General features: G+C 46.4%; 1 protein-coding gene across 1 annotated transcript in view; it reads left to right on the top strand.

Moving 5' to 3' along the window:
• AATF (apoptosis antagonizing transcription factor) overlaps window positions 1–22,270 on the top strand; it is a 38,564-nt gene extending 16,294 nt beyond the window's left edge. Inside the window, exons 5-12 of the mRNA XM_065732102.1 lie at window positions 452–566; window positions 877–1,081; window positions 1,569–1,733; window positions 2,477–2,560; window positions 10,614–10,681; window positions 11,246–11,326; window positions 13,890–13,961; window positions 22,201–22,270. Coding sequence (XP_065588174.1) covers window positions 452–566; window positions 877–1,081; window positions 1,569–1,733; window positions 2,477–2,560; window positions 10,614–10,681; window positions 11,246–11,326; window positions 13,890–13,961; window positions 22,201–22,264 — 854 coding nt within the window. The 3' untranslated portion in view covers window positions 22,265–22,270. The remainder of the gene's footprint in view (window positions 1–451; window positions 567–876; window positions 1,082–1,568; window positions 1,734–2,476; window positions 2,561–10,613; window positions 10,682–11,245; window positions 11,327–13,889; window positions 13,962–22,200) is intronic.
• Window positions 22,271–22,603: the final 333 nt, after the last annotated feature.

The raw sequence follows: 22,603 nt of genomic DNA on the forward strand, positions 1-22,603 counted from the left end.
GAAACAAGCCCCTATCACAGAACTTAGCAGAGAGAAGTGAGTTAGGCAGCAGAGAAGGTTGTTGGCAGATGTGTGTGTCACAAAGTACATCTTCACACATTGCTGTGTTTCTTCAATACCTTAATCCTTCAGGCTCTGAGGACCAAATGTTAGTCGATGAAACGTTAGATCGGTGTACTCCCAGTGTGCAGCCAGGCGAAGTTTAGAAAGTGGTCCTCCCTCCCATCCTCCCCTTTTAGAGAAAAATTGTTCTTTATCAATGTGGTGTTGATATTCAACATTAACAGTTATAAATCAGCTTGAAGTGAAAACCACAACTCTGACTGTCCATTTAATTGGACACACGGTAGCTGTGGCAGCAGTTCAGATTTGAGAAGTGAAACTGGGCACTGCAAAGCTACCAAAAGCAACAATCAGTGGAAAACTGTCACTTGTGTCTCTTGTTCTGCAGGTTCTAAAGCCATAGACACATTGCTGAGAGTGCTGGTGGACATTCAGGATGAGCTGCTTTATCAGTGCCCAGGCACGAGGCACCTGGTAGATGGAAAACAATCAAAATCTGAGAGGTAAATTCAGAGGATCTTTCTGAATCCTTTGGGCTCCAGTTAAATGAGAGAATGGGCAGCTTTTCTGACCATACTCATTCTCTGCTTTTCTCTCCATTGCCATTGCACTTGGGTGGCAGACATGCTGGGTATGGGAAGTTTGTTTTGTAATGTTTCTGAAAGCAGAGGAGGGGCTAAACTGTAGCTTCTTCCCCATAAACATTGCCGTGGAGTGGAGCAAGCCTGAGTTGCAGTGGAAGGGCTGCAAAGAATTCACACGTGTTGCCTTGGATAGGTGCAGGGTGCTAGTCTGTGTTTGTTTATTGTTCAGCGAGGATGAAATCCCCAGCAGCAGCGATGAAGAGCGAGGGGGTGAAGCTCAGGAGAAGAAGAAGCGTGCTCCCAAACGAAAGCTGAAGGCAGAGGACTTGCCAGAGTTCATAGCCAAGAGGTATGCTGACTTCAGGACGTATAGGAACAACGTATTGCAGAAGTGGCATGAGAAGACAAAGCTGGCGTCTGGCAAAATGGGCAAGGTAAGTCTCTGTGTGCTGACATGCAGTTAGTAGAGATCCGTGGAACAGCAGTTGATTTGAAGGTCTCATATCGTGGATATTCCAAGCTAAGCCAAGTTTTGCTTGAGTAGTTTGTGTTTTACAACACAATTGGAGGTTTCTGTGCCCATTCCTCCTTCACAGCATGTATACTTTAATGCTATGGGTAAACATGTCCCCTAAGATCCAGGGTCTCATAGCATCTGTGAGTTAATATTAATCACTGAGAAGTTCATCTGAACCAGAACGACAAAGGCATGTTATTATGAAACCAGGCCTCAGGTTGGGAAGGGAAGGAGAGAGAAAAACAAATAATAAAAAGAAAATAGCAAGAATCTCTGCAACAAAACCCAAGCCCCCTCCTCTTGGAATGCTGTCTGCTTATCCACTGACATGGAAAGATAGGGGAACATTGCTGCCTTGAGGAAAAGCTTTCTGCATTATCTGACACTAGTTAATGTCGTTGCAGGGTTTCGGTGCCTTTGAGCGTTCAATCTTGACTCAGATTGATCATATTTTGATGGACAAAGAGAGATTACTACGGCGGACACAGACCAAGCGATCAGTGTACAGAGTGCTGGGAAAGAAGGAGCAGGAATCTCATCCAGCCCCTGAACATTTGCCTGAAAATTCGGTAAGGGTATTTCACTTATGTAGCGCGTGCTGTAGAACCAGGGAAGCTCTCTGCAAAACAATTAGCCTTTAACAGGTAATTCTTGTTTGTGAGATTGATGAAGAACCTATCTGAGTGTTGATTCATGTAATGCAGTGCCTAGTGACAGTATGTAGACGTTTCAATTCCAGTTTTATGGTGTGTGTGTTATCTCCTGTGCCAGTTCTCGACAGGAGAAAACAATGTTTGGTCTCTGACCGTGCTCCTCCTGTGCTATAGGAGCTGCTGGTCACTAAATCTGCAGCCTGAGGCAGTGGCTACAAAGCTTTGTTTTGACTTTGGAGTTCAGAATCTTTAACCCAGAAAGTGTCAGAAAATCATACTGCGTGTAACCTACAGAGTGTATTGGTAGTGTGCCTGTTATTAATTTAGTATTTAAGAATGAATAAATACTCAATTCTGATAAATCTTGTGGAATTACAGTGCAAGATGTATTTTTGCCGTTACGTTAAAAATATCTGTAGTATTTTGCCAGACAGACTTTGTGTAGTTCTATTTATTTCCTAGTAAAGGTATCATAAATCTATTTTGGCATTGGCAGCATTTCTGCCTTGCCTTTAAATGCATTCCTTGTCCTTAAAAGCTTTCTATGATGGGAGCTGTTCACCATTCCTTCCTATTTTCAAGTGTTTACAAGCAAGTTGTCAGAGCTGGGGATGGGAGCATGCATGTATGAGCTTTCAGTATTTCCTTTGCACTTCCAGGAAGTCCTCCCTCAGACAGATTCCAACAGGCACCTAAAGGACATAGATGAGGAAATATTTGATGATGATGACTTTTATCACCAGGTAAGTGACTGTCAGTCTGTGCTGCTTTATGACTACACTTATTTTTGTACGTTCACTAAGCTAATTTTTGTAAGTTCACTAAGACTCTGTGGTCTAAATCTATCTGACCAGTGAAACTCAGTCGTCTCTCTTAGCATCTGGAGTCTCTGTGGATTGTTCAGGGAATTTTCACAATCAGCTTTTCATGCAGGGCTGTGTGAGCTCAAACTTGTGCTCTGAGAGTAAGCCTACTGCTATTCCTGGTATGGCTGTGTTGGAGAGTCAGGGCTCCGGCGTTGGATCTCCATCTGAGATTCTCACTGGTGAACATTGCTACACAATAGAGAAAAAATTACTGAATTATCCAAAGGTGACTTTTTTTGTTGTTGTTGTTGGTAGAGTGCAGTTATGAAAAATGATTCTAGCAGATTCTTAAAAGCGCCGAAGTTACTTTCATCTCAACCTAACCCATCTCATCTACTTAGGATGAGAAACCTGCAGAGCTTTTCTTGGAGTTATGCCAGGTTGGATTTGGGCCAGCTATTCTTTTTATTTGCAGAATTCTTAGAAACGAGGTATCTGTGCTAAGTGCAAGAGGCTGAAGCTTAGCAAAATCTGGGGCTTGTAATGCATTTAATAAATGGCAGAACCAGCTTCATAAAATACTGAAATTGCCATGTGTTGAGGAGTACGTCCCACCTCAATGCATGAAAAACTGCTTTTGCTCTGGTGATCCACAGAGTGTTTTCATGTCAGGACTAAACAAATATAATTACATCCTTAGAAAGGCAGACATTTCTAATCTGAATTAAAACGGCTAGCAAAGTGTGTGGGCATTGGAAGGGAGCTGTTACCACGTAGCTGTGCTGGGTTAACTGGCTTAGCCACAAACATTCACAGTTTAAAAATTTGGGATGCCATGTGCAGAGGTAAGAAGACATGTTAAGCCAGGTCTGGTGGTGGTGTTGGCAGCAGTGGCTGAAAAGACACCAAATGTGTTCTGCAGTGAGATGGCACTGTCAGAATTTGGGGCCCGAGTGGACCTTTGGGACACAGAACAAATGCACTAAGTACAGTAAAACAGTGGAGTGGTCAGGGAGAAATGTCTGTGACAGACACTCTTCAAACCTGTGCAGGTAAGGTGCTTATTGACCATGAAATGTCCAAATTTTTGGAAGAAAAATAGTGATAGATGGACGGTCTATCTTCATTTCTAATAACTTAAACTTCGATAAATCCTAACTTCAGAATTATGAGTACTCACAGCTTAGCTTTTCCCCACACTGGTTAATTGGGGTGCTGGGGTTAATCTAAATTAAAACTTAAACTAATAGAGGTCATTGAGGGAAGAGAATCACCTGAGTAAAACAAATGGGTCTGCCAGGCACAACTGTGTCTTGGCCATTTCCCAAGAGGGAAGTGGCAGCAAATTGGAGTTGTTTCAGCATTCAGGAGAGGTGAAGGATGGGTGACACGGGTTTAATGTACGGCACCTCCGGAAGCATTCCAGATTGCATTCCTTGCTGTACCAACTGCTGCCTCCCGCGCACGCTGAATGAAGCGGGACCTGCCGACAACATCTGGCAACACAGCAAGCAATGGGTGCAACTTCTGAAACCCCATGGACTCTAAATATGGTGCTGAGCCTGGCAGAGGCTTTAATCACTTACTACTCTTTGGCAGCGGGCTCCGACAGCTTATCCTAGCCTCGTACATCACGCACAGACATCTGCTGAGCTGCGAGGCAGCTACACATTCATTTTCCTTTCTTGTTGTTTTTTTTCCTTTCCCCTCCTTCCCTCCCTCCCTTCCGCCCTTCTCCTCCCGTCCCCAATATGCTTCTTGGGAGAGATGATCTGTAAAGATTACTGCTTCATTGTGTGCAAGTAATTGTGGGGATGCCAGCCCCTTGACAGACACGGCGCAGCACCTGTTCCGCTGACCTGGTTAATTTCTTCTGTTGAGTGGGATTTGGCAGAGATTGGAGCTGAAGCCAATTCAGTGATAAGGCTAAAGAAAATGGCTGTATGTTTTCTGTCACCTCCCAATTAAATTGGTTTCATAAAGTGCTTTCCTTTATTTGTCAGGGTAGTAAGCTGAAGCTGAACATTGCATTCAGAAAGGGTAGAGTGCATTACAATGGAGTGCTGACAATACAGAGAATGTGTTTTCTTTCAAACGGGTCATAACTGTGCAGTGCTTTTGTGTGTGCACGTATGCTTGTGTGCTTGTCTGTATGTACACGTATAAATATTAGGTAGAAAGGGCACTGCTTCTTCAGCAGTAATCAGCAGCAATGCCTCTGATGGTTGGAGCTGGGGCTGCTCAGAAACTCTGCCCTCCGTGCACAATACTTATTGCAAAGTGCAGAAGTACACTTAAATGGAGAGTTATGTCTTTGTTTTTAATTTCAGGTCCAGACTATTTTTTTAGCGTTGCTTTCATTTCTCTAGATATCATTTAGGAAGAGCTCATTTTGGTTACTACTTGTTGTAGGATGGTGAGGTATATGAGGGGAAGTCATGTGGGTAAAGAAGGACGTGAGACACCTGTTCCTGTATATTTCAGTGTGAAATTAGGCAATTAAAAAGGAACGAGATTAATGGAAACAGAATGACTAGCTGTTTTATTATAGGATATAATCCTGAGCTCTTTCATGAATCTGTTTTTCCTTTGGAAAAGCATTACTTTTCCTGTCCAGACCTTGGTAGCTGATGGAATTCACCACGTGGGGCTGGGGGACCTCGCAGCAATTTGGGATTTAGCTCTGTTCTGCTGTTTGCCCCTCTTTGCCTTCTCTCATCTCCTTCAGTTGTTTGATAAGCAGTTGCAGTCCTCGTTGTGGCAGCCCAGGCTGAGTGCTAGAGTCCGGCTGGGCTGAGTCGTGGAAGAACTGCTTCAAAAAGGTCCTCATTAATGACAGTGGTGAGAGGCCAGACTCCATTTCCTTTTCTCCTAAACTCTAATTGGTGCGTGGTTTTAAGGGGAGAAAAAAGGCTGGATATTTTTAGAAGTCGTATTTACGCAGAATTCATTACGGCCGATATCGCAGCCTAAAGACTTAACATTCCGCCCCGCTGCCTGAGAGCTGCTGGTCTGCCATGCTACAGTGGAGATTTTATTATTAGCTTGAAATACTCCAGTAAAGGAGAGAGTGGAAATTGGTTTATTTCCAACAGGAATTAGAGTAGTGTTCATATGCTAAGCGTTGCGCCCGTGGCGGCTCTTCCCAGAACAAATGTTCCTCATTGATGGCAGCAGGTACACCTAAGGAGAGGTAGGAATGTACATAATCCCCTTTTCTCTCTGCTCTCCTGCTCCCTCCTCCCCCTGACTTGGTCATGTTGTATGTCACCACCCTTTCTAACAATGCAGCTCTTGCCTGCGGTCACCGCAGCTTCCAGAAGCTTAACTGCTTTAATCTGAGTGAGCACAGGTGAGCTCCTGGCTGCCGTGTTAAGGTACAGGTATCTCACTTTGTTCCTCTTCTAGGTTGTACACACTGTACAACTTTTTAAGACTCTTTGCATCCTGGCCAGGAGCGTGCCCGAAGCAGTTCCCTGTCACATGCTGTTTTTCTCTCCCAGGTTTTTGATAAACAAGTAATTACTAATCTAGTAACTATTAGAAGCCTATAGTTGTGAAGCATAGAGAGAAGACTGGCTTGCTGACCATCTGATTTACCTGAATTAAACTGGTGAGTGATTAATATGGACAGCTTTAATGAGTTGAGTTTTGAGTTTTGTGTGAGTAGGAGATCTCGAACCATCCCTAGGTTATGCAGTCCTCTTATCACAGGCATGTATCTTTCACGTGGCTGCGTTGGTGGTTAATAACGCATTTTAAAGCTTGATTTGAAATGTCTCTTAATGGGTTATCAGAATACAACACAAGCCAACGCTGTTTTATCCAAAACGGAGTTTCAACAAAGTTTTTTGTCTTAAGATGACCATCCTGTGATGTCACCATCCAGTTCAGGTGCTTACAGATAGACAGGGAGTTAAATATTGGAGTGTTTCATGGGGATTTAACAATGGAATTTGTGCTGTGGTATAAATTTTCTCTGATGCTGCTGGAAATCCAGGTGGTGTAAAGTGTCTGCACGGTGCCAGCTCAGAGTGGAGGAGGAAAGTCCAAGCACAGAGCTGTGTAGGATGCATGCTTGGGAATAGCATAGGAATAGAAACTCCCTCTTCATTATTTATGCTGTTCTGAATAATCGTACAGTGTACGTATATGAGAAGGAAGGAGAAAAATGATGTGATTTACCATGTCTGTCCAAAGAATGAAGGAGAGAAAAGAAATAAATTAGAAAGCATTGGAGTGGCATTGATAAAAGGCCGCGTTGTCAACTTTCCGCTGGGAAGCAGAGTGACATTGCATTTCCACCACTGAGCAGGGCAAGCAGTTGGTGTTCCTGTTCTTATTTCTTCACTTGGACTTGACGTGTTGTCCTCAGCTTTTCTCTTTTTATCTCCTGCAGCGATTTCTTAAAAAAAAAAACAACTGCTTTTAAAACAAAATAGTGGCACGATAACTTAGTGCTGAGGTGTGCTCTCCACGTGGCATTGCAGCTCTGTGTGATGGGATGGAGGGAACCTCCCTGTGCTTTTGGGAGGATTTTGTGTTCAGGGCAGTGGGTGCTGGGAGCAGAGCTTCATGCTGCAGTGGCTGTGGTTACTGTCTCTGGTTACAGATGCACATTTAGCTGGAGAAGTCCTGCAGATGGTTTGCACCGTGCTCTGATGCAGGTGGGCAGCTGCTGTAGTATCTGCCATGTGGGATTCTCACATCTTGTGAGGAAGCTTGTGCTTTTTCTGCCTTTTCTGCAGACTTTAATGACAGCAGAGAAAAAGTATTTCCTTGTTCTGCTTACATTTCTAAGGTTTGCAAACTGAACTTTATCCCGTGATGCACTGCAGATAACTTTTGCAGGATAGGAACGCGAAGCGGTCTGTGAGGGCATGGAGAAGTCCCTTTGGTCACGAGGCTTCTTTCAGCTGCACTTAGCTCTTTGTTTCAGCTGGCAAGTCCTAGGTCTGAGCATCAGAAAGGTCAGCAAGTGTAGTATTAGAAACACTGATAGATAGTGCATGAAAATGAGACCTAACCTCTACAGCTCAAACTGACCTCTGAGATGAGAAATGAATCTCTATTACCCTTGAACAACACCCTGATGGCGTTTATAAATCCCTCTAATTTTCTACAGTGTACTTGCTTCTCTTTAAGCAGCGGGGAAAGGAGTCCTCGTAAGGGGAATTCTTAAGAAAGCACACATCACTGACTCCAGTTTAACCAAGGCTTTGGTGCTGGTGGAGGCAGGAGGATGGATACCAGCCACTTCTGCAGGAGCACTGCTTTGCTCTTTGTTAGCAGTTGCAGGTTTTCATTCCTCGTGGGTGCTCTGAGCACAGGAGGGGGCTCGGTTCTGTTCTGCCCCCCAACCCACAGCTGCTGTTGTCCACTTTGCACGTGGTTTATCCTGGCTTGGAGCTGGCAGCTGAGCTGCAGGCAGTGTGGGTGGGCAGCTGTGTTTGTTTGCATGGCAGTGAGCTTCTGAAGTTCAGAGAAGATGGGAAGAAGTGAAGGAGGGAAAGCAAAAAAGGGTACGTTTCAAATCACAGCCTTTTGATGCTGAAATTGCATAACTCAAACTCTTGTCTTCACACATCAGGGCTTAATTCTGATAGTGATTTACCTACACTTCCTAGTTAATAATTAGGCATCGGGAGACACCATATATCACTTCTAATGGAATATATGGGGTCTGATGAGAGTTTTCTGTTTTGACTAATAAATTTTAACCTGTATCTCCAAGCTTAATGAGATATTACAGCTTCGGAAGTGTTTTAAGTCTTGTGCTGTGAAAACAGTGTTACGTTATTCAGTAAATGAGTTTATCATTCAGTCCGTATCCTGAGCCCTAGCTGGCTCTGGAGCATGGGCTGAATGCAAGACTCTGAACTAGAAAGTGGAAAAACTAATCAAATCCTTAAAGACCAAAGGCAGCGAGGCAGGTCTAGACTGACTTTTTCAGCAGTAGCCTCTGGCAACATCCACTTTTATTTTAGTAACCATTGTTAGCATGATTTATAACAAAAGCTTTAAGATGTACGCTATTTAGATACAGCAAGATGCTTCACTGTTCTTCTTGCTCTCTCCTAGTTTCCCTCTTGTGCCTGCTCTAATCCCCCCTCAGCTTTGTCTCCCCTGCATCTCTCCAACAGTGCCTGGCAGCTGAGGCTGCACTGAAAGAGCATTCAGCATCAGCCCCAAGGTCATTGAGGCAGAGTGTGCCCCACGTAACAGCTGATCTGCTGGAGGCCAGGGGAGTGCAACAGAGGCAACTGCCTGCAGGGCTTTTGCACTGCTAGGAGGCAGGACTGTTCCCTGTGCTTCTGGTGTAGCTGCAGGTCTGTGGGGTCAGTGGGCTGCCAGGAAGAGCAGGTCCTGCTGCAGAGCCTTGCTGCTCAGCTCCTTACCTGCACAGCTCAGCACTTCTTTGTGCATAGCACCAAGAAAGCGAGGTAAGGGGAGACAGTAAACACATCCTATTGCCAGTACAGGGAGAAACCACTAAAACATAGCTGCACCATTTCTTGCCACTGTTAAAACCCTCCCTCCCACCTTGCTTTTGACAGAATATTGACTAGAAACCAAGATCCCATTTCTGCATAGCCTTAAGGGCAGCTGTTTACAGAGTGGCAGTGTTACATAGGTTTACTGTGTCGTATGTCTGTGTAACACTGGATTTGGATCTTGTATTTAGCTGCCAGAAGTGACGGTGATGAAGTGGGAGAGATAAACTGATAGATTGTGTGCCAGAAAGATGTTGGGAATCAATCAGATAAACGGGGCAGAGAAATAGCTTGCTGTTTTCTAGTGATAATAAACCTGAGACCTCAGTTCCAGGAATTTTTAAATGTAATTGCTGCAGTAATAATCTCCAAAAATAAGCAAATAGAAAAGAAGTAGTGGCAGGTTTTTAATTGTGCTGGAATTGTTCTTTTTATTTTTTTTCCTTTTTATTTTTTGTAATATGATGTATGCCTTGAAGGTAGGGGAAGATGTGGACAGGAATGAAATGTTCTCTGGTGCTTGTGTGTCACTCGTTTAGAAATAAATTTAAAAAAATGTCATAAAATGATAACTACTTTGATGGCATTTTCTGTGGGGTGCATGCCCTGCACCTTCATTCCTGTGGTGTACTTACCTGATCAGGAGCTTCAGGTGTGGGTGAGTTGCCCAGGTACAGCTCTGGGCAACTGACAGCTGTGCCAGCACGTGCAGCACCTTTACCTCTGTGTCTGTTGCTCAGCTGTGATGGACCATTGTGCTCCAACCCCTCCTCCTTCAGCAAAAATATGGAGAAGAAAAGTGTCACTCATTCTGTCGTCTCTAGCACATTTGTTGGGTTGGCTGGGCTCTCATTCCCAGGGCTGGCTCTGGTTTGGGTCTTTCATCAGTGAAATGTGGGCCCCTCTGTTTCAGAGGGTTTGTTTCTGTTCTCTGCCTCACTGTGTGGGTTGATACCCAAGGTACAGCATCTACAGTGAGGAGTGATAAACACGCAGCCCTGGTCAAGTATCCAAAAAGGCTGTTCACAATGTTCTTTGCTCGCAGGAAGTGAAAAGGACAAAACCTAACCCTCAGGACATGAAAAGAAATAGAAAAACCTCCTTGAACATTCCTGCTTTGGCTGTAAAAATTACACTGCTGTTCTGTTCCTCAGAGCGAGCACGAGTGCCGGGCAGTGCTCGAGCTCTGTTTTATGAGGGTATGTGGGGCACAGATCTCACTGCACATCTTCCACTGTTCTGCCCCTTGTCAGTAAGAGTTGTGTACGGTACAGCCTGTGAAAGCTCTGGTGTTTTTTATCCTCCTGAAAGCCCAACAAACAGTAATGATCCCTGAAATACAAGCTCAGCTCTTCATTCTGCCCCACGGTGAGGGCAGCTGTCTCCCTTGGGAACTTGGGGCAGCACATTTCTAAGGTTTTCTGAGAACATGTGAACCTGCTTGCATTCACTTATCTCTATTGTGCTTTTGAAAAGGACTGTTCTCTTTCTTCTAGCTCCTTCGAGAACTGATAGAGCGTAAAACCAGTTCATTGGACCCCAACGATCAAGTAGCCATGGGCAGGTGAGTTGGAAGTTGTCTGCAGCATCACCAGCAATCTCCCCAGCCCCAAAATGCAGAACTGCTCCTGAGCTTCCAGTCCTCCCTGCTGGAAAAGTAGCTACAGGAGTGCGTGTGTGGGAAGGGGGGAGAAGATTCACTAGGTGAAATTTTGGAAGTCACATAACTTTTATCGTTGTAAAATACTACCCAAATTTTAGTACAATGTGTCAGATTTATTTTTGTGTGTGTCTGAAATGCTGTGAAAAGCTATTCACTATAATTTAACACGATATAGACAAAATTACATTTAAGTAGTGATTACATTGTACATTTATCTGACTTTACAATAAAATAGATTACTGTAATTAAGATTATATTAAGATTGCAGTAATTGGATTTTGCAAGATTTTTTTCCCCGATGTTGAGTTTTCGTTGTATAAATCAAGGTGAGATGACGCTCATTTTCATAAAATATATAGATATATTTATAACTTGGAGAAGTTTTTCCCTGCTGAGAACTTCCTCCACTTGATGACGTTCTGTTTGAGGACTCAGCCCCACCTCATGATCGTTTACATTCCTCAGACAGTGGCTGGCCATCCAGAAGTTACGAAGCAAAATAAAGAAGAAAGTGGACAGAAGAGCCAGCAAAGGCAGGAAGATCCGGTGGGTGACAGATTCTTCAAGCATCCCAAAGTTCTGGTTCTGCCAAGTAAATTTGGGCTGCGGTGGGTTGGGCTCTGGGGTGCCTTGGCACACTTGCTCATCCTCTTCAGGGCAGGGTACCATGCCCCAGGGATTCTGCTGGGGAGTCTTAATGTTCTTGGAGCCTAGGGTAAGGGGTTGGATGGATGCAGCCTGTGAGTGTTACCCATATTGGACTTAGCCAGAATGTTTGTTGGTGTCAGAACACACCTGGGAGGGCTGTTCAAATGCCCCTAAGCAATTTGGGGTTGCAGTTTCTGGTGCAGTATATATTTAGCAGGAGAGCAGCTCGAGGGGGAGATCTGTAGGCATGCCCAAGTGAGGTAGGTGCCTGTTTCCCACTGGCAGTCAGTACAACTCTAGTTATGTTTCCAGTTGAAGAGCTGTCCATGCAGTAGGGTGAAGAGGGAAAGCAGCCTGGAGAAGATAGTTGCTTGCTTTTTTCTTCCCCTTTGCAGAGCAGATACATTAGTCTCCCTGAGTTTAGCATGGCTGTGTGATGATTTGTAGTGGAGGAGGTGTTTGTGGCAGGGAGGCATGCTGAAAAGCTGCGCTGCGTCCTGAAAAATCCGCAACATTAACCATCCTTTTGTGAGTAAACTATAAATCGTGAGTTTAGATGGCATCTGATAGAAAGTCAGTGGAGTCAGTCTGGGTCAGGCCTGGCATAGCAATTTTTAAGATAGATGTCATAAAATAATTTATTAAAAGAGGGAAGAGCTACTTTGTTGGCCTGAAAAGCCTGTAATTATTGACTATCAATATTCTTTTCTGTCAGCATCACGCATAATTGGATATATTCATGATTCAGTCAAAACTACTGACAGCATCACACAACTGAGTCAGACTCGTAAACCTCTAGGAATAATGGGGGAGCCTCGTTGTGTGCAATCTGTGTGCTTCAGCATTCCTGAGAGATGGGCTGTCTTGCCAAGTCCATTGCCTCTTAGGTACCTTTTTTCTTTTTGTCTTCTCTACATAAAAGTTGCACTGACCCCTCAGGAAAAATATCAATATTAACATGTAGGTAAGCTCCAATGTCTTGTTCAGAATAGTCCAGCAGAGCCCAAATGGAGATAATAGATGAATGGTTCTTCCACTGAGAGACTGTGTATCACCCTGACCACACTGCTTCTGCCCACATTGCTTAGCATCTGTTCTCTCTTAGATCGAGGTAGTGGTACTAAGATTTCTTTTCATAGAGGACTGAGAGATCTTAGAGAGCAGAGTATCACACACTATGTTTCATCCATCTCTGTAATTCCTCCTTTTTGGCTGTGAGTGAACTGTTTCACAGTTCGGGCTGTTGACCCATTGTCTGTTGCAGCACTAGCACGTGATGCTGTGTCTGTTCCCCCATCTGATCACACCTTATTAGGTCTGCACAGCTCCTTCTGTTCCCAGAGAAACCCTTGTGCAAGGGTGAATGTGTGCTGTGCCTGAAGAGGCATTCTGAAATATCCTTGTAAGCTAAAAAATCCCCTCGAGGGAATGTTCCTGCATAAGCAAACCGAAGGGAGTGCAGAGGTGACAGAGAGAAAGGTGATGGTGGGCAAATGCTTGTGAATCCTTTTGCCTGCTATTTGTCAAGCTCTAAAAATAGCAGCAACTCAGGTAAGACATTTCCGAGCTGGGGAGGCATGGTGGGGTCCACCAGAAGCCACTGGTTTGCAATCTCCTGCACTACACACAGGGGTTTGAAGGCACGTTCTTACTTAGAGTTTGTCTGTTAAATTGTATATGTCAGATCCTTGAGTGTAAGTCATGAAAAGCCACAGCAAGGTCCTAGCCCCGGACAGAAAGCAGGAGGGGAATCCTGTGTCTGTAGGTGCATTACAGCTGGCAGAAATATTGGGGTGGATCAGATGTAGCACTGTATCAGACCTGCCCCTTCTGTTCTTTGGGTAGGTTTTTTCTGTCTTCTTCTTTGCCTCTTTTTACATTCTGCACTTCAGAGTTGCTCGAGGTAAAAGTCTCCAGCTTATGGATATTGCTGGGAGAGCGGGATTTTGATATCCTTTGGGTCCCCAACTACCAAAACAAGGAAAATGTGATAGCCTATGGGTGCTTGGGAATGTCTGATGCTCTGGAGCTTCTGCTGCCTGCAGTGGACGTTGGGCACGAACTCCAGGAGGCGATTAAGACACCAGCTGAAGAGAACAAGAGTTCTTGTTTCTCTGTCTGCCTTTTCAGGGCTGTCTGTCTGGGAGTCTGATTAGGTACCCGCACGCAATTAACGGATGCTCTGTGTCCTCTTTCTAGCTGTGCTGAACAAAGGATTTGCTTGTTAGTCATCCATTCAGTTCCCTGTATCATCTGATTATTTTTCTGTCCATTTTATAAGAAAGGAGGAGGAGGGGAGGGAGGGGGAATTGCCAACTCTAAGTAGTAACTCATTAGATAGCAGCCACCAGGAGAGCCAGCCCTTCCTTTGCAGGGACTGCTACGTTTCTGTTCAAACAGCAACTTCTCCCTTTCATTAGTAGTTACTCATGTGCTGCCTGCTTTTTCCTGCCCTGTTTAGGTATCATGTCCATAGCAAGCTGGTGAGCTTCATGGCACCTATTGACCACTGTACGATGAATGATGATGCCAGGTGAGTAATAGATTAATTATGTTTCTCAAATGGCTTCATGACAGCGTGATATTGACCTGTTCTTCAGTCTGTCGCCCTCTCCATTTCTTCTTATCAGTTAACCATTTGTCACTGGCATCATAGCCTGGGTGTCTTGGTCACATCTGTCCAGGCAGTCTGGCTGAGCTTTCACTCTGCAATTACTGTGACACCGAACAAGAAATTTTCATAAATCTCAGTACCTACATTTTTACTCCTGCTTTAAAGTGATTTGGATTTTGAATTCTTTCAGTTTTGTGGAATTAATGGACTGTTGCTAAAATAAGTCATCCAACATCTTCAGATATAACTGAAATTTACAAAGAATTTGTCTTTTGATAGTAGCAGCAACTATTCTGAATTCTGTTCAGTATGTGTTTCTGAGTTCAGAAGTGGGATAGTTCTGTCAAGGTTCAGACAAGACCTGAACGTTGCTTGTGTTTATTGCTAGTTGAAGAGTGAAATATTTGGTTATAAGGCAGTAATGTTTTCATTTGCTAACGATTAGAGAAGTTAAGTTTTGTACATCATTGCTGGACAGTTTTCTATGTATTTATGCATAGTTCTTATGTGTTGTTATTACTTTTAACTGAACCTTTTACATGTGGGCTTTCTATGGGAGGGAGCTGGTGTAATTTTTCAGTGAATGGATGTAGAAGGCTCAAGCATCACCTTTCCCCTGTGTCGTGGAACATCTGTGGGTGAGAAATGTCAGTTGTCACTTCGGGAAATGTAATTTCTGTTGCCTTTTGGGATATTCCACAGGATGAGAGCCCTTCTGCCACTGAAATGTTTTCTGTGCATAACAAGACCTGTGCTATTTTGTCCTCAAGTGCTTAGGGTGTTTGTCCTTAATTGCATACAGTACCTATTGCAGTGCCCTGCAGGCAGGCATGCAGACTGCTGCTCTGTCCCAGATCCAGGGAGAGCTCAGCTTGTGTGGTGTGTGCAACTGAGGGAGGTGAGAAAAACTAATGCACACCGATCCTCATAACCCAGGGGTGATGGCAGTGTGGCTGTCCCCAGGGGTGACACTGCCTCCTCCTTTGCAGTCTTCTGTGCTCACTTGTGTCCCAAACGTTGTGCAGAAATCACATTCTGCGAGCCAAAATTCTCCAGCATGCAAATGGCAGTGCATCAAACAGCTGTGCTGCTGGCACTGTTTGGCTCCATGGGCTTCTTGGGCCTCAGCTACGAGTCAGCTGGCTGCCATCCTCATCAGCCTGCCTCCCCACGCCCCCCCAGGTGCCTGCAGCCTGCCCCACGCCGCCAGGGGTCCGGCTGACCCTCAGAAGCCATCAGAGCTGATAGGATGCTGTCTGTGTGGTGCTGTGTCGACACCGTTATCGTTGTGGTAGGGACACAGTGTTTGACATTTGGTTTACTGAATGAAAAGGTCTCCTGGGGGTTTTCTCGGCTCGGGGCGGCGATTGCGGTGCGTGCATGCTTTACGGGCTCTTTGGTGGCAGCAGCTGCTGCTGCTTATTGTCTGACTGCAGGAACTTATTTCTTACATTAAGTTTATTAGTGGCTTTGGAGGCCTGCTGCACTTTCTGTTAATGTTTTAGTCGCTTATCTCTTGGTGCCGCTTTAGCCGTGCACAGCAAAGCTGTCAGTGATGTTTGCACACCAGAAGTGGGCCTGAGGGCCACATCACGCCTGCATCTGTGTCTCCTTCTGCCAGGGTTGGGCTGTCAAGCAAACCCTGGGTGGGACAGGGCAGTGGGAGCCTCAGGCTGGGCAGGTTCTGCTCACGGCCTCGTGGGTCACCAGGGATGGATGGCATGGTGTGTACACGTGAGAGGGAAGCGGTAATGTTAACACCTTTCTTTAGTGACAGAGGAAGGTAATTTTATTGTTTGCATGTGTGAATTACTATATTGAAAATGCAGCATACACTTGGTGGTGATGTGATGGTGCTCTGAGCTGTTTTTTTCCTGCTCAGGCACTTAAAAGACATGACCCCAAAGTAAATACGCATCAGAACAACAGCGTGCTCTGTAGAGAAGTATCAGTGAGCTGTGTATAAAAAAAGAGTAGAAATAGGGCTGCCTTCCTCCTTAAGTTCTACCAGTGGCCACAGTGTCAGGTAGGAAAGTGCTGGTAAATAATTATGTGCAGATGTGGGTGGGCAGAGGCTGAGTGGTGTTCAGGCTCTGCTTCTCCTTGGGCTCTGCCAAGTCCTCACTCCCTGGGTACAGCTCCTTTGGGGTGATAGCAGAAGGGAGTTGTCCAGGTCTCTGTGGCACTGTAATGCCCACTTTGTGTCTATTTAAATGGTTCACACCACCTGGTTCCATCTTACCATCTTACAGCCATTTTTGTCTGTGCAGAGAGACCTTAAAATTATGCCAGGGATTGTGAGAGCTCACCTGAAGGTTCCTGTGTGTTGCTGGTGTGGCTGGGGGCAGCCAGGGGGGGTCTGGCACATCAGGTTTATCACTGGGAGGGGAAGCAAAAGGCAAACGTGTGACAGCCTGAGCACTGCATGGGGAAAGGGATGGGCGCCCACTCCAGAATTGTTTTACAGCCTGAATTTGTGAAAAGAAACATCCAACTGTAATACCGCCTTTGTCAACGTCACTGCCACGTTCTTTCTTCTTCTTGCTGCTGGTTGGAATAATAGCATTCATGCAGGCAATTAATCTTCCACTTGCCAGTTTTTCGTGCACCCTACGCATGGGCATGGCTGTTTAACCTTGTGCTCACATATATTATGTTGTAATGTGTGGGACACTGGTGGCCTCGAGCCCTCCTCTGTTTTAACCCCTCTTTGGTAGTATTTTAAAACACACACTGGGAAGTGATTTTTATGATTATCTTGGGGTATGTGTTTATAGACTTAAATACATTTATAGTACTCTTGGGCCGAGGTTTTCCTAATCGGTCCAAGGTCATTGCTATGTAAATGGGGCTGCCCTGTGACTAGGAGGCTGAAGGCAGAAGCTTGAGCTGAGTGCACTGCAGTGGTTGTCTGGAGGAGGTTCGTGGGCTCAGGCAGGAGCTCTCCGGGTTATGTCAGGGTTCATATTCAGGGTTAGGTCTGTTTGTGATTCTCCTGAGCTTGAGGGTGGCCCCGTGCAGGTGCCACCTCTTGGGCTTCCCTTGAAATGTGCTTTTCCTATCTCCTCAACCGAGGGTTCATCCTTTGACACCAGCACGTACAACAGAGCTGGTGAGGTGCCCATCTTCCCTATTTTATACTCTGGGAAAGGTGGCACAGGAAACAACAGCCCGTGCCTAGAGATTCCCAGTAAAGGGATGCAGTTCCGTGGCCAAATGAGTGTATTTTCACATCTGCAGAGGCAGATCCTCCAGCCAGCCTGGCTGTAGGTCAGGTAAGGTCTGCGCTCCCAGGAAGGCGTGAGTGGATCTTGCTGGTGTTCTGTCCCTCTGTCAGCTTTGATATATAGATCTTCGGGGCTGTGCGTGTGTGGAACAGAGACAGATCGTGGGCATTCTGGAGAGAGGTCCAACATCAGATTACTGCTGTGTTTGAGGACTGTCCTCGTCACTTCACCTCTGGAGGATGGGTAACTTGTGGGAGGGACGTTCTCTAAGGATACAGATGTTTGGTCCACGGGCCTTTATCTCCGGAGGCAACTCAGGTTATTCTGACAGGTAAAACAAGATTGTGCAAATATGCAACAGTGATCTAATCAGCTGGAACAACAGCAATATTTTAACTGGCGCTACCTTTTAACAGCATCATTAAGGGCTCTCATTACTCTTTTATTAGAGGCTCACTCTATTTCTTATCAGATTACAGAATGAACATAACTCATGGCACTGATTTGATCTCTTGTTAAAGAGGATTACAGCTTTGCATTAACTTGGATTGACACGGTTTATAATTTGCTGTTGATACACATGCTGGCGGTGTCACATGTTTGACCCCCCCCTCCCACAGCACCGCTGAGGAAAAGGACACCCATACATCATCATTAAAGATGGCACCGGTGCAGGGACGAGGCGAGGGGAGGCCGTGCTGCAGTGGAGGCAGGCAGGACAAAAGAGATGTGTTCTCAGTGCAGGCTGGAAGGCAGTGCTGGCTGAAGGTGAGAGGTGAGGTGGCAGCTTTGGGACGGGTCCGGTCTCACCTCAGCAGGTGCTTCTTCGTGACGGATGAGGCCTTGGCTTTGGTGATGAGCACCTGGGAGGAAGATGGCTGTACTGGGACTGCATCAAACCGGGCAGTGCTGTCCAGCAGCAGGCGGGCGTTGCTCTGCCCTTCTCAGGCTTCTCAGCAGCACAGTTGTCACCCCTTATCCAACGGGTCACTGCTTTCAGGCAGAGCTGATCACACACCACGAGATAACCTCTTTGCGTGGCAGAAGTTACGCATCCCTGCTTGTAGGGGCTGCAGGGGCTTCAGGCTCTGGCTGTGTGCCCCTGCTTGGCAGGAGAGCACCCAGCCCACTCTGCTCTTGGCTGCTTTATTGCAGGCAGGCTGGTGCCTGCTGGGGAGCAGAGTGAAGGCACAGCTCATCCAGCTGCCAGCGAGCTGTGGATTAGAGCTTCTCCCTTGGATTCAGCCTGGACGTTCGTGTGTTCCCAGGCAGCATTCTCACTTTCGGACTTAGCACGGTTGCTTTGTCGCAGTGCGTCTTAGAGCAGGCAGAAGGGGGTACGTGGTAGGAAATCCTGGTATTAAAAGATTAATTTACTTGTGTCACATAAGATTTTAACGTAAGAAAAATATAATAAAAAAAAAAAGTTGGTGCTATCAGCCTTTAGCGTAGCTCACTTTGTGCTGTGGGTATTAGAACACCATGGGACTAGATTAATGGAGGAATTTGGGCACTGAGATTGTCAATCCAGCCCCGTTCATCACAAGAGAAGCCCCTGCAAGCAAGCAAAGCACTTCTTCCTGGAACAACCACAGCTCCTGTGCTGCATGGCACCAACAGCAGCGACTGCCAATGGGAGAAGGACCCTTCTGGGTTCAGATAGGCACAGCCTGGAGGGATGTTAGTCCAGGTTTGCACCAGCTTTGTTGTGTGAAACAAAGGGAGGAGCGCTGACATCAAGGGCAGTCCCCAGAGCGTGACATTCTGTGTAGTGTTTGTTCAGTGGGTTTTTACCCCATAGCTGTTGCCTCGGCCTTAGGAAGTCAGCTCATGTCGGTGTCGTTAGGTGCCCCATGCGGCCTTAGGCTGCAGTGGTTGGAAGGGCTGATGTTTGAGGAAGGAGGTCTTGTATGTTTTGAGGCCAGTGGTAGTGGTGTACGTGACCCCAGCGAGTGCCAGTGGGCTGAAATCATTGTGTCCCAGCATTTGATGTTTGACATCCCCAGTAAGAAGACAGACGCCTCTGTTATGGAAATTTCCTTTTTAAGGGGAAAAAAAATAACCTGTTAAGAGCTGCAGGATGATTTGTCGTCCTTCCTTTGTGAGACAATTTGTCTTCTCCTGCATCAAATCTGTTATAAAACAGTCAAGCTGTGAAAGAGGGAAATCATCCTAGGAATATGGGATGTTAAGGTACACAAAGAACGGCTCCTCCGTGTGGGGTACGCGGAGCGCTTCCACGGGCAGCGTCACGGTGCCTGCTCTGCTCAAATACCCATCCTAAACAGGGACCAGGAAGGCAGCGTTGGATGAATTTCATGGGGAAATTAAAGCTGCTCAGAAACTTGCCAGCAGAGCGTGCTGGAGGTTTCTGAACCTCCCCGTGTTTTGCTGCTCCTCCAGCCGCTCCTGGAACCGTGAATGCTGTTGGGACTGAAATCAGGATGAGAGGTGCCTTTGCTGCTCGTGCTGATTCTGTCACATGTGAGGCTGGAGAAGAGGCCGTGTGCTGGCTTAAAGGGAGGGTGGTGAGCCCAGGTGAGCAGGGTGAAGGCTGGGAGGTTCCTGGAGAGGCGGCCTGGCCATCCGCCCGTCACGTCCCGGCCTCGCAGCGTGCAGAGTCCCTTTGTTTAGGGCAAGAACCAGCTTTCTGAAATATTATAAATCCTGGTGCCTGGTCTCATGAGACAAACCAGAGGTCACATGTCACCTCTCGTAATTTAAAGCCATGGGGCTAAAAGCATTTGCACAGACTTGAGGGACCCAATCCTGACCTGCCTGAGCAAGAGGGAATAGCAGCAGACCTTTCTGAATCTCCTTCAAGCGCCGGGCACGGCGATGAGAGCTGTCTGCTGCAGAATTTATGGCCAGAGTTGTGTGTGCTGCTGTTGGGCGCTGGCAAGTGAGAGGGAGAGTGCCATCTCGTGGGGCTGCTGCCACCTCCAGGGGCTGCCACTGCCTGGCAGGACTGTCCTCCTGTTATGGGGCTGCCATCGACGTGGGCATGTCATCACCTTGCAGGTCTGCCATCAGCGTGGGATGGTCATGGTGTCATGGGGCTGCCATCATTATGGGATGGTCATGGTGTCATGGGGCTGCTTTCAACATGGATTTGTCACTGTGGAAACGCTGGAGTGGGAAACACACGCTAGTGTGTGAAAGCAAAGCCAAGTCCCATATGCCATGTGCTGATTTTGGGTAACGCTTTGGACCAGGAACTGGGAAAGGAAGGGCTCCAGCTTGTTTTACCTTCCTGGGTTCCTGCTGTGCTTGCTTGGCACCCAGTAATCTGAATTTCCTACTGGTGGACAAAAGATTTCTTAGGATACAGGTGGGAAACTTCCCAAGCAAACGCTGGCAGCCTTCTGTGCTCATCAGGCATGTGCTTTTCATCCTCTGTTTCTTCAGGGGTGTTCATGCTGTATCTTCCACTGGTTTTTGTGAATTAAAAAACGCCTCGTTCCCAGTGGAGGATGTCTCTAGCAATGGGGTGGTTGTACTTATTTCAGTACTGCTTGGGGCATCTTCTAAATTATCTTCTTTTTTTTTTTTATCCTGGAAGAGGAGAGGAAGGAAAAGGTACCTGGGAAAAGGCACAGAAATTTGTTGGGGGTGTTTTCCTAGAAGCAGCACAGCAGTGACTCACGTGGCAGTGCTGTATTAATAGCACTCTGGAATGGTTTTTTCCCCTTAATTTTGCTCTTCTAGCAGCAAGCAGAACTGTATTTTGTTTTAGAGAAGGAAATGGTGTGGATGTAATGACAGAGCAGTGCGGCGTTGGCTGCTGCCCATGCGTGGGGATGTCTTTGTTTTCCCCTTCGTGTGTTGATGGGTCCAGCAGTTGAGCAGTGCCCAAATAATTAAAGCCCCCGTACTCACACACATGTTTTATGGCAAATGGCCGTGTGGTTCGGGATCTCTTTTTTTTTTTTTTTTCTTTCCAGAAACAGGTTTTATGATAATACAGTAAAAATATTAAATTAGAAAATGCCTCACTAAGGGTGATAAAACCTTACTACAGTGGAAATAGGTAATTATCCCCTCTACAGCCTAAATGACAGTTTAAAAGAAATAAAAATGTTAGTGCTCATTACTTGCTTTTGTAGGTTGCAATAAAGGGTAAGTTAAATTTTAATTCAAGGAAGACCCCTGTATCGACCTGCTTCCTCCGCACTCTACCTGAGCTGTAAGTGCTGTTAATTACTCAGCATAGGTTATTCCTCAGCACATCGTTAGCATCAGTGCCCCTTTGTGCTAAAGTCACCTTCCCTCCGTCCGAAGGCAGCAGCCTTGTGCTGGGCTGGGTGGTCTCAACTCAGTGGCTCAAAGCTGATGGTTCATATACGTGGGTGGAGGAGAGAAATTTGATGTTTTTTAACCAAAATCCGGGTTCATTACGCATAGCCTTAAGGGGGCTGAAAGTATTAAAAATCCACACTTACCCTGGTGAATTGAAACAGAGACAAGGTTAAACCTGGAGGATTGATGAGTTTTACTCTCTGCATGGTTAAATCCTGCTGAGGGGAGATGCTGTGGAAGAAGGGCAGCCTGGATGGTGGGAGGAGGGGGAAGGGAGGAAGGTGGGTTTTTTTTTTTAGCAGGGTAAAATGTTCATTCTGTCTCAGATTGAAGGGGCTCTGGTTTTGCTGCTGGGTGTCTGCCTGTGCTGTGTGCCCACCCGGACTGCTCCACTTGGGTTGAACACTGCGCTGGGGGGCGAGGGGCAGCACAGAGAGCAGTGGGGTCCTGGGATGGCACTGCAAAGCATGGAGGGGGAGGGAGTCCCGTGCTTCTGTACGGGCATGGTTGGCCTTGGGCGAGTTCCCCCCTTTGCTTGTGTTTATCAACAAAGATCGCTGAACAGTTTCATAATTACAGTCAGTGCTTCGTTGCGTGGCAGTGACACCTCCCCCTCTGCCTCCTCTCCCCAGGACTGAGCTCTATCGTTCGCTGTTCGGAAAAGCGGCGCGGACTGAAGACCCCGAGCGCCATTAAGAGCCTCAGCCCAGGACCCCTGCAGCCACGGTTCTGCCCCACGCGCTTCTCAACCCCCCCGCCCCAGCTTTGCAGCCTGCTCAGCACAGCGAACCGCAGTGCCAGGGGAGGGGAGCCCCCATGGCACCCTCAGGGATTTTTGTTTTGGACATTGGTGGGATTCTGAAGTTTTTAAACTACATATTTTTTGTTCTTTTGTTTTTGAAGCGAGTTCTGTTCCTGGCTGCGGATCTGGGCTGCGTGACCTTATTCTCACTGGGTCAAGAGGATTTAAATGGAGTTTACATCATCAAACGTGGCCTTAAAGCAGAGAGTGGGGGCTTTCCCTGCAGCAGCCCC

The sequence above is a fragment of the Cyrtonyx montezumae genome, unplaced genomic scaffold (genome assembly GCF_038088225.1).
Source record: "Cyrtonyx montezumae isolate F1298 unplaced genomic scaffold, pur_monq_1.0 scaffold_15, whole genome shotgun sequence".
Taxonomy (NCBI): domain Eukaryota; kingdom Metazoa; phylum Chordata; class Aves; order Galliformes; family Odontophoridae; genus Cyrtonyx; species Cyrtonyx montezumae.